Source organism: Bombina bombina, chromosome 1 (assembly GCF_027579735.1).
Source record: "Bombina bombina isolate aBomBom1 chromosome 1, aBomBom1.pri, whole genome shotgun sequence".
Lineage (NCBI taxonomy): Eukaryota > Metazoa > Chordata > Amphibia > Anura > Bombinatoridae > Bombina > Bombina bombina.
This window is the reverse complement of record NC_069499.1, coordinates 1597995094-1598008607: the sequence shown is the minus strand read 5'-3', so window position 1 is coordinate 1598008607 and position 13514 is coordinate 1597995094. Positions and strand designations below refer to the sequence as shown.

The 13514-nt window shown below is 39.5% G+C and overlaps 1 protein-coding gene across 1 annotated transcript in view; it reads right to left on the bottom strand.

The window, feature by feature from the left end:
* LOC128656548 (uncharacterized) overlaps positions 1 to 13514 on the bottom strand; it is a 125000-nt gene that overhangs the window by 64645 nt on the left and 46841 nt on the right. Inside the window, exon 2 of the mRNA XM_053710514.1 lies at positions 6088 to 6153. Coding sequence (XP_053566489.1) covers positions 6088 to 6153 — 66 coding nt within the window. The remainder of the gene's footprint in view (positions 1 to 6087; positions 6154 to 13514) is intronic.

Genomic DNA, 13514 nt, shown 5'->3' with positions numbered 1-13514 from the left:
TAACTCTTAACCCCAACTCTAAGCCCATCATTAAATACAACTCTAACCTCAACCCTAACTCTAACCCCCAACCCTAAGCCCATCATTAAATACAACTCTAACCTCAACCCAAAACCCTATAACTGACCTCAACCCATAACCCTATAACTGACCTCAACCCTAACCCTATAACTGACCTCAACCCTAACCCTATAACTGACCTCAACCCTAACCCTATAACGGACCTCAACCCTAACCCTTAATCCCAACTCTAAGCCCATCATTAAATACAACTCTAACCCCAACCCATAACCCTATAACTGACCTCAACCCTAACCCCATAACTGACCTCAACCCTAGCCCTATAACTGACCTCAACCCTAACCCTATAACTGACCCCAACCCATAACCCTATAACTGACCCCAACCCATAACCCTATAACTGACCTCAACCCTAGCCCTATAACTGACCTCAACCCTAGCCCTATAACTGACCTCAACCCTAACCCTATAACTGACCTCAACCCTAACCATATAACTGACCTCAACCCTAACCCTATAACTGACCTCAACCCTAACCCTATAACTGACCTGAACCCTAACCCTATAACTGACCTCAACCCTAGCCCTATAACTGACCTCAACCCTAACCCTATAACTGACCTCAACCCTTAACCCTATAACTGACCTCAACCCTTAACCCTATAACTGACCTCAAACCTAACCCTATAACTGACCTCAAACCTAACCCTATAACTGACCTCAAACCTAACCCTATAACTGACCTCAACCCTAACCCTATAACTGACCTCAACCCTAGCCCTATAACTGACCCCAACCCATAACTCTATAACTGACCTCAACCCTAACCCTATAACTGACCTCAACCCTAGCCCTATAACTGACCTCAACCCTAACCCTATAACTGACCTCAGCCCTTAACCCTATAACTGACCTCAGCCCTTAACCCTATAACTGACCTCAACCCTTAACCCTATAACTGACCTCAACCCTTAACCCTATAACTGACCTCAACCCTTAACCCTATAATTGACCTCAACCCTAACCCTTAACCCCAACTCTAAGCCCATCATTAAATACAACTCTAACCTCAACCCTAACCCTATAACTGACCTCAACCCTAACCCTATAACTGACCTCAACCCTAACCCTTAACCCCAACTCTAAGCCCATCATTAAATACAACTCTAACCTCAACCCTAGCCCTATAACTGACCTCAACCCTAGCCCTATAACTGACCTCAACCCTAACCCTATAACTGAACTCAACCCTAACCCTTAATCCCAACTCTAAGCCCATTATTAAATACAACTCTAACCTCAACCCTAACTCTAACCCCCAACCCTAAGCCCATCATTAAATACAACTCTAACCTCAACCCTAACCCTATAACTGACCTCAACCCTAGCCCTATAACTGACCTCAACCCTAGCCCTATAACTGACCTCAACCCTAACCCTATAACTGACCTCAACCCTAACCCTATAACTGACCTCAACCCTAACCCTATAACTGACCTCAACCCTAACTCTTAATCCCAACTCTAAGCCCATCATTAAATACAACTCTAACCTCAACCCTAACTCTAACCCCCAACTCTAAGCCCATCATTAAATACAACTCTAACCTCAACCCTAACTCTAACCCCCAACCCTAAGCCCATCATTAAATACAACTCTAACCCCAACCCATATCCCTATAACTGACCTCAACCCTAACCCTATAACTGACCTCAACCCTAACCCTATAACTGACCTCAACCCTAACCCTATAACTGACCTCAACTCTAACCCTTAATCCCAACTCTAAGCCCATCATTAAATACAACTCTAACCTCAACCCTAACTCTAACCCCCAACCCTAAGCCCATCATTAAATACAACTCTAACCCCAACCCATAACCCTATAACTGATCTCAACCCTAACCCTATAACTGACCTCAACCCTAACTCTTAACCCCAACTCTAAGCCCATCATTAAATACACCTCTAACCTCAACCCTAACTCTAACCCCCAACCCTAAGCCCATCATTAAATACAACTCTAACCTCAACCCTAACTCTAACCCCCAACCCTAAGCCCATCATTAAATACAACTCTAACCCCAACCCATAACCCTATAACTGATCTCAACCCTAACCCTATAACTGACCTCAACCCTAACTCTTAACCCCAACTCTAAGCCCATCATTAAATACACCTCTAACCTCAACCCTAACTCTAACCCCCAACCCTAAGCCCATCATTAAATACAACTCTAACCTCAACCCTAACTCTAACCCCCAACACTAAGCCCATCATTAAATACAACTCTAACCCCAACCCATAACCCTATAACTGAACTCAACCCATAACCCTATAACTGACCTCAACCCTAACCCTATAACTGACCTCAACCCTAACTCTTAACCCCAACTCTAAGCCCATCATTAAATACACCTCTAACCTCAACCCTAACTCTAACCCCCAACCCTAAGCCCATCATTAAATACAACTCTAACCCCAACCCATAACCCTATAACTGACCTCAACCCTAGCCCTATAACTGACCTCAACCCTAGCCCTATAACTGACCTCAACCCTAGCCCTATAACTGACCTCAACCCTAGCCCTATAACTGACCTCAACCCTAGCCATATAACTGACCTCGACCCTAGCCCTATAACTGACCTCAACCCTAACCCTTAACCCCAACTCTAAGCCCATCATTAAATACAACTCTAACCTCAACCCTAACCCTATAACTGACCTCAACCCTAACCCTATATTAAACATTAACTACTTCAATAGGACAATCATATTGCCCCATACCTCTATCATGCCTAACTGATCTGTAAAATGATGATATAAAGAGTAACACAGGGGTGATGAGTTCATATGCAACATACTAACCAGCCACTCCATGGAATTAACTTATTTAAGGATATGTAAAGGAAAAATGTGTTAGCCTGGAATATAAATTTAGTAGTCATGGCAACCTGACGCTCAGAGTTGTCAAGTCTTGATGTAACTTACGTGCCTTCACAGCTGTGTCATCTGGTGGTGCCCATTATACAAAAACCGTAATAATCATAAAAGAGTCATAGAAAGGCTGATGTACTAATCACATCAGTTATACATCAGGCGTGTCCGCCTCTGGGTCACTATCTGCAGCACACTACTGCTTATATTTGTTTATTTCTACGGCAGAATAGATTTTATTTCTGTAGACACAATGAGTAATTACTGGTTTGTGGTCCTGCAAATAAACAAACTGCAGTGTCCTCTGATGGCAAAAGGTTGAACAAGAGAAGCTCATGCACAAGTATATTTATGGTTGCTCCCGTGCAAGGTGATCGTACACCTTATACAATAGCTTGTTTACCAGCTGCTCAGAGCTGTGAGATTTCAGCAATATTCCATTACAGACATTACCTTCCAGCAGAGCTAACAGACGAGAATGCTAGATTACAAGTGGAGCAGAAAAATATTTAGTGAGCGATAAACATACAGTATATTGTTTATAGTACAGTATCTACTGTATAGTTTCTAAATTACAGTATAATGTTTATAGTACAGTATCTACTGTATAGTGTCTAGATTACAGTATAATGTTTATAGTACAGTATCTAGATTACAGTATAATGTTTATAGTACAGTATCTACAGTATAGTTTTTAGATTAAAGTATCTACAGTATGTTTATAGTACAGTATCTACAGTATAGTTTCTAGATTACAGTATCTACAGTATAAGATCTATAGTAAAGTATCTACAGTAGAGGATCTATAGTAAAATATCTAGATTACAGTATCTACAGTATAATGTTTATAGTACAGTATCTACAGTACAGGGTCTAGATGACAGTATCTGCAGTATAAGGTTTATAGTACAGTATCTACAGTACAGTGTCTAGATTACAGTATCTACAGTACAGGGTCTAGATTACAGTATCTGCAGTATAAGGTTTATAGTACAGTATCTACATTACAGGGTCTAGAGTACAGTATCTACAGTACAGTGTCTATAGTACAGTATAAGATCTACAGTACCTATAGTACAGTATCTACAGTACAGTATCTACAGTGCCTACAGTATAGGGTCTATAGTACAGTATCTACAGTACAGTGTCTAGATTACAGTATCTACAGTATAGGGTCTATAGTACAGTATCTACAGTGCCTACAGTATAGGGTCTATAGTACAGTATCTACAGTACAGTGTCTAGATTACAGTATCTACAGTATAGGGTCTATAGTACAGTATCTACAGTACAGTATCTAGAGTACAGTGTCTACAGTATAAGGTCTATAGTACAGTATCTAGAGTGCAGTATCTAGAGTACAGGGTCTATAATACAGTACAGTGTCGAGTACAGTATCTACAGTACAGTGTCTAGAGTACAGTATCTACAGTAGAGGGTCTATAAAACAGATTCTAAAATATCTCTAATACAGATCTGCTCTTGTTGCTCATATAGATATGTTAGGACATTGCACAGCACTGAATTATTTAGGTGATATCACATATAGATATGTCAAGACATTGCACAGCACTGAGTACATTAGGTGATATCACATATAGATATGTAGTTAGGACATTGCACAGCACTGAGTACATTAGGTGATATCACATATAGATATGTAGTTAGGACATTGCACAGCACTGAGTACATTAGGTTATATCACATATAGATATGTAGTTAGGACATTGCACAGCACTGAGTACATTAGGTGATATCACATATAGATATGTAGTTAGGGCATTGCACAGCACTGAGTACATTAGGTGATATCACATATAGATATGTCAGGACATTGCACAGCACTGAATTATTTAGGTGATATCACATATTGATATGTAGTTAGGACATTGCACAGCACTGAGTACATTAGGTGATATCACATATAGATATGTCAGGACATTGCACAGCACTGAATTATTTAGGTGATATCACATATTGATATGTAGTTAGGACATTGCACAGCACTGAGTACATTAGGTTATATCACATATAGATATGTCAGGACATTGCACAGCACTGAGTACATTAGGTGATATCACATATAGATATGTCAGGACATTGCACAGCACTGAATTATTTAGGTGATATCACATATTGATATGTAGTTAGGACATTGCACAGCACTGAGTACATTAGGTTATATCACATATAGATATGTCAGGACATTGCACAGCACTGAGTACATTAGGTGATATCACATATAGATATGTCAGGACATTGCACAGCACTGAATTATTTAGGTGATATCACATATTGATATGTAGTTAGGACATTGCATAGCACTGAGTACATTAGGTGATATCACATATAGATATGTCAGGACATTGCACAGCACTGAGTACATTAGGTGATATCACATATAGATATGTCAGGACATTGCACAGCACTGAATTATTTAGGTGATATCACATATTGATATGTAGTTAGGACATTGCACAGCACTGAGTACATTAGGTGATATCACATATAGATATGTCAGGACATTGCACAGCACTGAATTATTTAGGTGATATCACATATTGATATGTAGTTAGGACATTGCACAGCACTGAGTACATTAGGTTATATCACATATAGATATGTCAGGACATTGCACAGCACTGAGTACATTAGGTGATATCACATATAGATATGTCAGGACATTGCACAGCACTGAGTACATTAGGTGATATCACATATAGATATGTCAGGACATTGCACAGCACTGAATTATTTAGGTGATATCACATATAGATATGTAGTTAGGACATTGCACAGCACTGAGTACATTAGGTGATATCACATATAGATATGTCAGGACATTGCACAGCACTGAATTATTTAGGTGATATCACATATTGATATGTAGTTAGGACATTGCACAGCACTGAGTACATTAGGTTATATCACATATAGATATGTCAGGACATTGCACAGCACTGAGTACATTAGGTGATATCACATATAGATATGTCAGGACATTGCACAGCACTGAATTATTTAGGTGATATCACATATTGATATGTAGTTAGGACATTGCACAGCACTGAGTACATTAGGTGATGTCACGCACAAATTGATGCAGCTCATCTGCATATACTCACAAGACTTGAGGCATTGGGGTCCCAAACGCTCTTGGTTTCTTCTCTGCTGAAGTCGCAGCTGTAAAACTGTCAGAAGAAATGATTAGGCATCAGTCCTTCTCCTGAAGCATCCAAGGGAGGGATATTTAGTAAAACTCCAGGAGGGGACATCATGCAGATCCGTGTTAAGTTTTAGGAGTCAATTGGTGTTAAATGTTGAGATGGGCTTCATGCAGACAAATGCCCCATGACTGTACCAGGAGCTCCTCTAGGTTAGAACCTATGGTACACACCACTCCCACTGCCCACTGGCAGGATTATTACACTTATCAGTAGATTAGGTCAAACACACATCCCATTTCAGTGCAGAGTACAGCTGGAGCTAAGGTCAGAATATGCACAGAGTTTATCTTAAATTGGAGCATATAGCACAGAGTGTACCTTGTAAGCCCTAACAAAACTTGGTTAGCATACATCATATACATACACGCAGACGACTTGGAAAGACGTCTGCAACAACGGGGCTACAGTAGGAAGGTTATCAAGAGGGCAAGGGACGAAGTGAACCTTATGACAAGAGAGGCCCTCCTACAAGAGAAGCCCCAAGAAAGAAAACAGACAATATTCTGACTTTTGTGACAGACTACTCAGCTCAGTATACACAGATTTGTGATGTAGTTCGCAACCACTTTCGTCTGCTGGTGGCTGATGATGCTCTTTCAGAGACGGTCAAGAAGGGCTGTAGGTTTTTCTACAGAAGAAACAAAACAATAGGAAGTATGATCTCACCCTCCCAGCTAAGGAGACCAAGCTCTGAAACAGCCGCATCATCCTCCTGGCTCAGACACAAGGGAACCTACAGATGTGGGTATTCGCAATGCAAGGCATGCGAGTATGTCCAAGTGGGCTCCTCTTTTTCCTCAGCAGTTACAGGGGAAACTTTTGAAATCTCTTCCTATTTAAACTGTAGATCCACATATTGTATCTACTTGCTCTGGTGTTCAACATTTAATTTGCAGTACATAGGGTTGACCACCAGAGATGTCCGCTCCAGGATACGTGAGCATTTGTCCACTATCCGGGTGGGTACAAGTAGTACTATATTTGTGACCCATTTTGTACAGCGACATGACAAAGATTGTCATTCTCTCAAATGGATGATTATTGAAAAAAATCCAGCCCCAAAAGAGGGGGTGTGATCGTTACAAGATTTTATCAAGGCAAGAAATGTATTGGATTTTCAGGCTCCAAACTAAGAGACCTTGGGGCCTGAATTCGGAGTACGATTTCATTAATTATTGGTCCTAATTGTGGTAGGTCATCCTCCCCCCCTTTGTTTAAGAATTAATTTTAAAAATTAATTTAAAAATTAATTTAAAAATTAATTTAAAACTAAATGAAATAATTGTGACCTTTATCTCTTGTCATAGGCTAATTTTTAAGTGAATCCTTATTTCTTTATTTATCATTTTCCTATTTCTGTAATTCTATTTTTGTGGTCCTTGTTCTGTGTGTGGGTTCCAATTTTGGGACTCACATACTGACCTAGTACTTGTTTCCTCTTGTCATAGGCTCATTGGTTTGGGTGGATTAATTCTCATCCCTTCATGCCAGCTTATTAAGGTTGGGATATGTTCTAGTGGTTACATGAGGGTATGCTCCTCCTATTTCAGATTTGATATCACTATTACCTCAAGTGGGGCAATCCTAGACAATCTCTATATCTCATTCATATTTGCAGGTATATCTCCTTTAGTATGGCTTGATACTTGTTCCATATGCTAATTTAATCTAATGGTTATGGACGCAGGGTTCTAAAGTTAAATATACATTATTAATAAACATATTTTAATTATTTACGTATTTATTATCACCTGGGTTAGATATTGAATGAACAGAGAAAAGGCTTGGTATATATCCTAGTCAGGTTTGTAATTGTACTAGTATACCTATTTCAGCCTCTGTACCTTTAATTTCTGATCAGCAAATCCTCCAATGGTAACAGAGCACTGGATATTTAAATCAGTGTGTCAGTCAGTGTTTTAGGGACTATGAGTACGGCTCTCCAAGCCGAAACACGTTAGTCTATTTTTTGGGGGCTACCCCACACTCTTTGTATACATTTTAATGGAAACCAATACAGTTTAAAGTTTTATATAATAATTTAGGTGCTTGGCGTATTTTCCTGTTTTTTGGATTAGCATACATCTTGTCAAGGCAAGTTCCATGTTGCGGTTGACTTGTATTATGGTAGGCCTTATCTGTATAAAATGTCTAGTGTGTGGTGTGCTGAGGTAAGCTCTGTAATGAGAAAGGCTCTGCAATAAAGTATCTGTGAATATAGAAGCTAAGCACAGCGTTTACACAGGAAAAAGCATTCATATCTCTGTTACAAGTTAGCTCATCTTAGCAAAGAGCTTACCTCAGTGGAAGCCAACCTTAAGACTGACACATTAAGTCTGCATAAATTAAAAGCCCAATATCCGACAGTACTTTATTACAATTTGATCTTAAAACAGAACCTACCTCAACACAAAGTTACTGAAATATAGACAAAACCTTGATGGCATGAAGAGTTTTCTGCTTATTTTGCTGAGCACTATATTATAATGTGACACCTTTTCAAGGTGAAATGGCCTTTAATACAATCCCTGCAAACACCTGAAAGCTTTAGAGAATCTGGTTCATAAGGTCTACCTTAAAGGGACAGTCTACACCAGAATTTTTATTGTTTTAAAAGATAGATAATCCCTTTATTACCCATTCCCCAGTTTTGCACAACCAACACAGTTATAATAATATACGTTTAACCTCTGTGAATATCTTGTATCTAAGCCTCTGCAAACTGCCCCTTTGTTTCAGTTCTTTTGACAGACTTGCAGTTTAGCCAATCAGTGCCTGCTCCCAGATTACTTCACGTGCATGAGCACAGTGTTATCTATATGAAAAACATGAACTAACACCCTCTAGTGGTGAAAAACTGTTAAAATGCATTGTGAAAAGAGGTGGCCTTCCAGGTCTAAGAAATTAGCATAGCAACCTCCTAGGTTAAGCTTTCAACTAAGAATACCAAGAGAACAAAGCAAATTTGGTGATAAAAGTAAATTGGAAAATTGTTTAAAATTACACGCCCTATCTGAATCATGAAAGTTTATTTTGGACTAGACTGTCCCTTTAATACACAGACTGGTAGTATGAAACCACTGCTGGCAGCCATGGGGTTAATGACCATGTTGGGATCTGCCCGTGAATAACTGAGATTGAAGAACTGCCCATCATAAATTGCTTCATTACACACTTCACCAATGCTCTTCTCTTCGGAGGTTGATGGTTGTCACACAGATGGTATTTTACAGACAAAGCTTGCATTTTTATGGTTCAGGTAAATATACAGATAATCATAGATAAATATAAAAATAAAGGACCTGTCATGCTGAATTTGCTATGTGTGTTGGAATCTAATTATGAACAAATTACCCTTGCAGCCCTGGCAGTTTTAGTTTGTGTGTTATGCTGTGTAACAATTTATGCAGATTTATAGTAATGAGCATAGACAGATTTTTTTCCAAAAAAAAATGTCAACCCTAGTAGGTGGGCGACCAATCATGAGAGAGGAAAAGGAGAGGCAGATCCCTACACTACAGGGATGGGAGAGGAAGGGGTGGGTCTCTACACTACAGGGATGGGAGAGGGAGGGGTGGGTCCCTATACTACAGGGATGGGATAGGGAGGGGGTTCCTACACTACAGGTACGGAAAATGTAGGGGTGAGTCCCTACACTACAGGTATGGGCGAGGAAGGGTGGTTCCTTACACTACAAGGATGGGATAGGGAGGGGTGGGTTCCTACACTACAGGTATAGGAGATGTAGGGGTGGGTCCCTACACTACAGTTATGGGAGAGGTAGGGGTGGGTCCCTACACTACAGTTATGGGAGAGGGAAGGGTGGGTCCCTACACTGCATAAAAAGCTGATAATTTGGAGGAGGGAGGGGGAGGGTAAAGGAGGTTTCCTACATTACAAAATAATAAATAAATAATACAAAAACACAACCCTCCAAGACTGCATACTGTCTTCCAGTAACAAATATGACAATGTGGTGGGAGGAGACAGGGAAGAGAGCTTTTTGGGAGGGATCAGGGAGGTGGGACTACATAAAATATAAACTAATATATAAAGAGATCTGTTTTGGTGGAATCAGAGGGTGGGAGGGTAATACCTACACTACAGCAAATATTACCCTTAACAGCTATATGATTAACCCCTTCACTGCCGGGAATTTCAGAAGTGTGGTGTGCAGCTGCAATTAGCAACCTTCTAATTTCCACACAAAAAAATGGCAAAGTCAAATATGTCTGCTATTTCTAAACAAAGAGGACCGCAGAGAAGCTTTTACAACCATTTGTCTTATGACTGCACAAGTTGTGTGTAAATAATTTCAGTGAGAAACCCAAAGATTGTGAAAAATGTAACAATTTTATTTTTATGATCGCATTTGGTGGCAAAATGTTGGCATGAAATATACCAAAATGGGCCTAGATAAATACCTTGGGTTGTTTACTTTTAATATAAAGTTTGGGGGTACATTTTGAGAAGTTGGGCACTTCTGCTATACCAAATGAGAGTTACCTCATTGCATACATAATGTATATAGCTGCAGATAAATGCCTTATAGTGATCAAAATAATTAAAGGAATAGTAAACTACAAATTTTTCTTTTATGATTCAGATAGAACATACAATTTTAAACAACTTTCCAATTTAATTCTATTATCAAATTTTCTTCATTCTCTTGTTATCCATTGCTGAAGGGACAGCATTGTACTACTGACAGGAAGCTGAAAATATCTCTTTAGCCAATCGCAAGAGACAAATGTGTGCAGGCACCAATTAGCAGCAACTCCTACTAGTGTATATGTGCGTATTCATTTTTTAACAAGGGATACTAAGAGAACGAAGCACATTTGAAAATAGAAGTGAATTTAAAAGTGTCTTAAAATGACCGGCTCTATCTGAATCATGCAAGTTTAATTGTGACTTTCCTATCCCTTTAAAATAATTAGACATGTGAATTAGAGGATGCCAATGAACACATTTAGATTTTTTCTTCTTCTTTTTTTTCCCTACAGTTAGAAATCTACAGGATTTTTTGGAATGGATAATCTATCTATCTATCATCCATCTATCAGTCTCTCTGTCTCTCTGTCATCTATCTGTTCTCTATCTATCAATCAGTCATCTATCTATGTATCTATCTATTTATCATCTATCTATATATCTATCTATCTTTCGCAAAATGCTAAAAATGATATGGTGTTTTGGGCATGATTTCTCTGAAATTGCCGGTAGCGAAGGGGTTAAGAGGAGCAAGTTTAAATATATATTTTTACATAAAATATGTGTACTAATGGATTGCAATAACCGTAAACTAATGGGTTGGCATAACCATGCACTAATGGATTGGAATAACCGTGTACTAAAGGGTTGGAATAACCGTGTACTAAAGGGTTGGAATAACCGCGTACTAATGGGTTGGAATAACCGTGTACTAATGGGTTGGAATAACCGTGTACTAATGGGTTGGAATAACCGTGTACTAATGGGTTGGAATAACCGTGTACTAATGGGTTGGAATAACCGTGTACTAATGGGTTGGAATAACCGTGTACTAAAGGGTTGGAATAACCGTGTACTAAAGGGTTGGAATAACCGTGTACTAAAGGATTGGAATAACCGTGTACTAAAGGGTTGGAATAACCGTGTACTAATGCGTTGGAATAAACATGTACTAATGGGTTGGAATAAACGTGTACTAATGGGTTGGAATAACCGTGTACTAATGCGTTGAAATAATCGTGTACTAATGCGTTGGAATAACCGTGTTCTAATATATTAGAATAGAGCTGTAGTAATGAAATTAAATAGACTTTGCTGATGGATTGGAACAGACCCGAACAAAATAACCAGAAAAGATCTGTACAAATAAAACGTTTTTGGCAATTCACGAGAACATAAACTTCATATTATGCCCCGTGTTTGCTTTGAGGGCTTTTATGGGGTGTAAGCAGTTACTCTATCTCAGGCGTGCACGTGAGATAAAGAGTAGGTAAGGTGCTGTGTACATGCGCTGTTATACGCTTGAAGGCTTTTATGGGGTGTAAGCAGTTACCCTATCCCAGGCGTGCACATGAGATAAAGAGTAGGTAATGTGCTGTGTACATGCGCTGTTATACGCTTGAAGGCTTTTATGGGGTGTAAGCAGTTACCCTATCCCAGGCGTGCACATGAGATAAAGAGTAGGTAATGTGCTGTGTACATGCGCTGTTATATGCTTGAAGGCTTTTATGGGGTGTAAGAAGTTACCCTATCCCAGGCGTGCACATGAGATAAAAAGTAGGTAAGGTGCTGTGTACATGCGCTGTTATAGGCTTGAGGGCGTTTATGGGGTGTAAGCAGTTACCCTATCTCAGATGTGCACATGAGATAAAGAGTATGTAATGTGCTGTGTACATGCGCTGTTATAGGCTTGAGGGCTTTAACATGATGTAAATTACACAGCCAGAGGCCACTTCGTTTCTGCAAATTTGTTCACAGTCTCAATAACAGCTTTTATTGTGTCATACGTGTAAACTTCCTGTACAGTGCTGTGACTATCACAGAACCGCATGCAACACTGTAATGGGAAGCAACTAGGCACCAGAAATAAAATGTCTGTATTGCATCCGACTGCCAGACAGCATTGTCTTCTGGTAACATAGTGTAACTTGTAATGGCTCTGCTAAGTTGTAAAGGTTCTGCTAATAGAGCGCTGTAAGTTGTAATGGTTCTAATAGAGCACTGTAAGTTGTAAAGGTTCTAATAGACCGCTGTAAGTCGTAAAGGTTCTGCTAATAGAGCGCTGTAAGTTGTAATGGTTCTAATAGAGCACTGTAAGTTGTAAAGGTTATAATAGACCGCTGTAAGTCGTAAAGGTTCTGCTAATAGAGCGCTGTAAGTTGTAAAGGTTCTGCTAATAGAGCGCTGTAAGTTGTAATGGCTCTGCTAATAGAGCGCTGTAAGTTGTAATGGCTCTGCTAATAGAGCGCTGTAAGTTGTAAAGGTTCTGCTAATAGAGCACTGTAAGTTGTAAAGGTTCTGCTAATAGAGCGCTGTAAGTTGTAAAGGCTCTGCTAATAGAGCGCTGTAAGTTGTAATGGTTCTAATAGAGCACTGTAAGTTGTAAAGGTTCTAATAGAGCGCTGTAAGTCATAAAGGTTCTGCTAATTGAGCGCTGTAAGTTGTAAAGGTTCTGCTAATAGAGCGCTGTAAGTTGTAATGGCTCTGCTAATAGAGCGCTGTAAGTTGTAATGGCTCTGCTAATAGAGCGCTGTAAGTTGTAAAGGTTCTGCTAATAGAGCGCTGTAAGTTGTAAAGGTTCTGCTAATAGAGCACTGTAAGTCGTAAAGGTT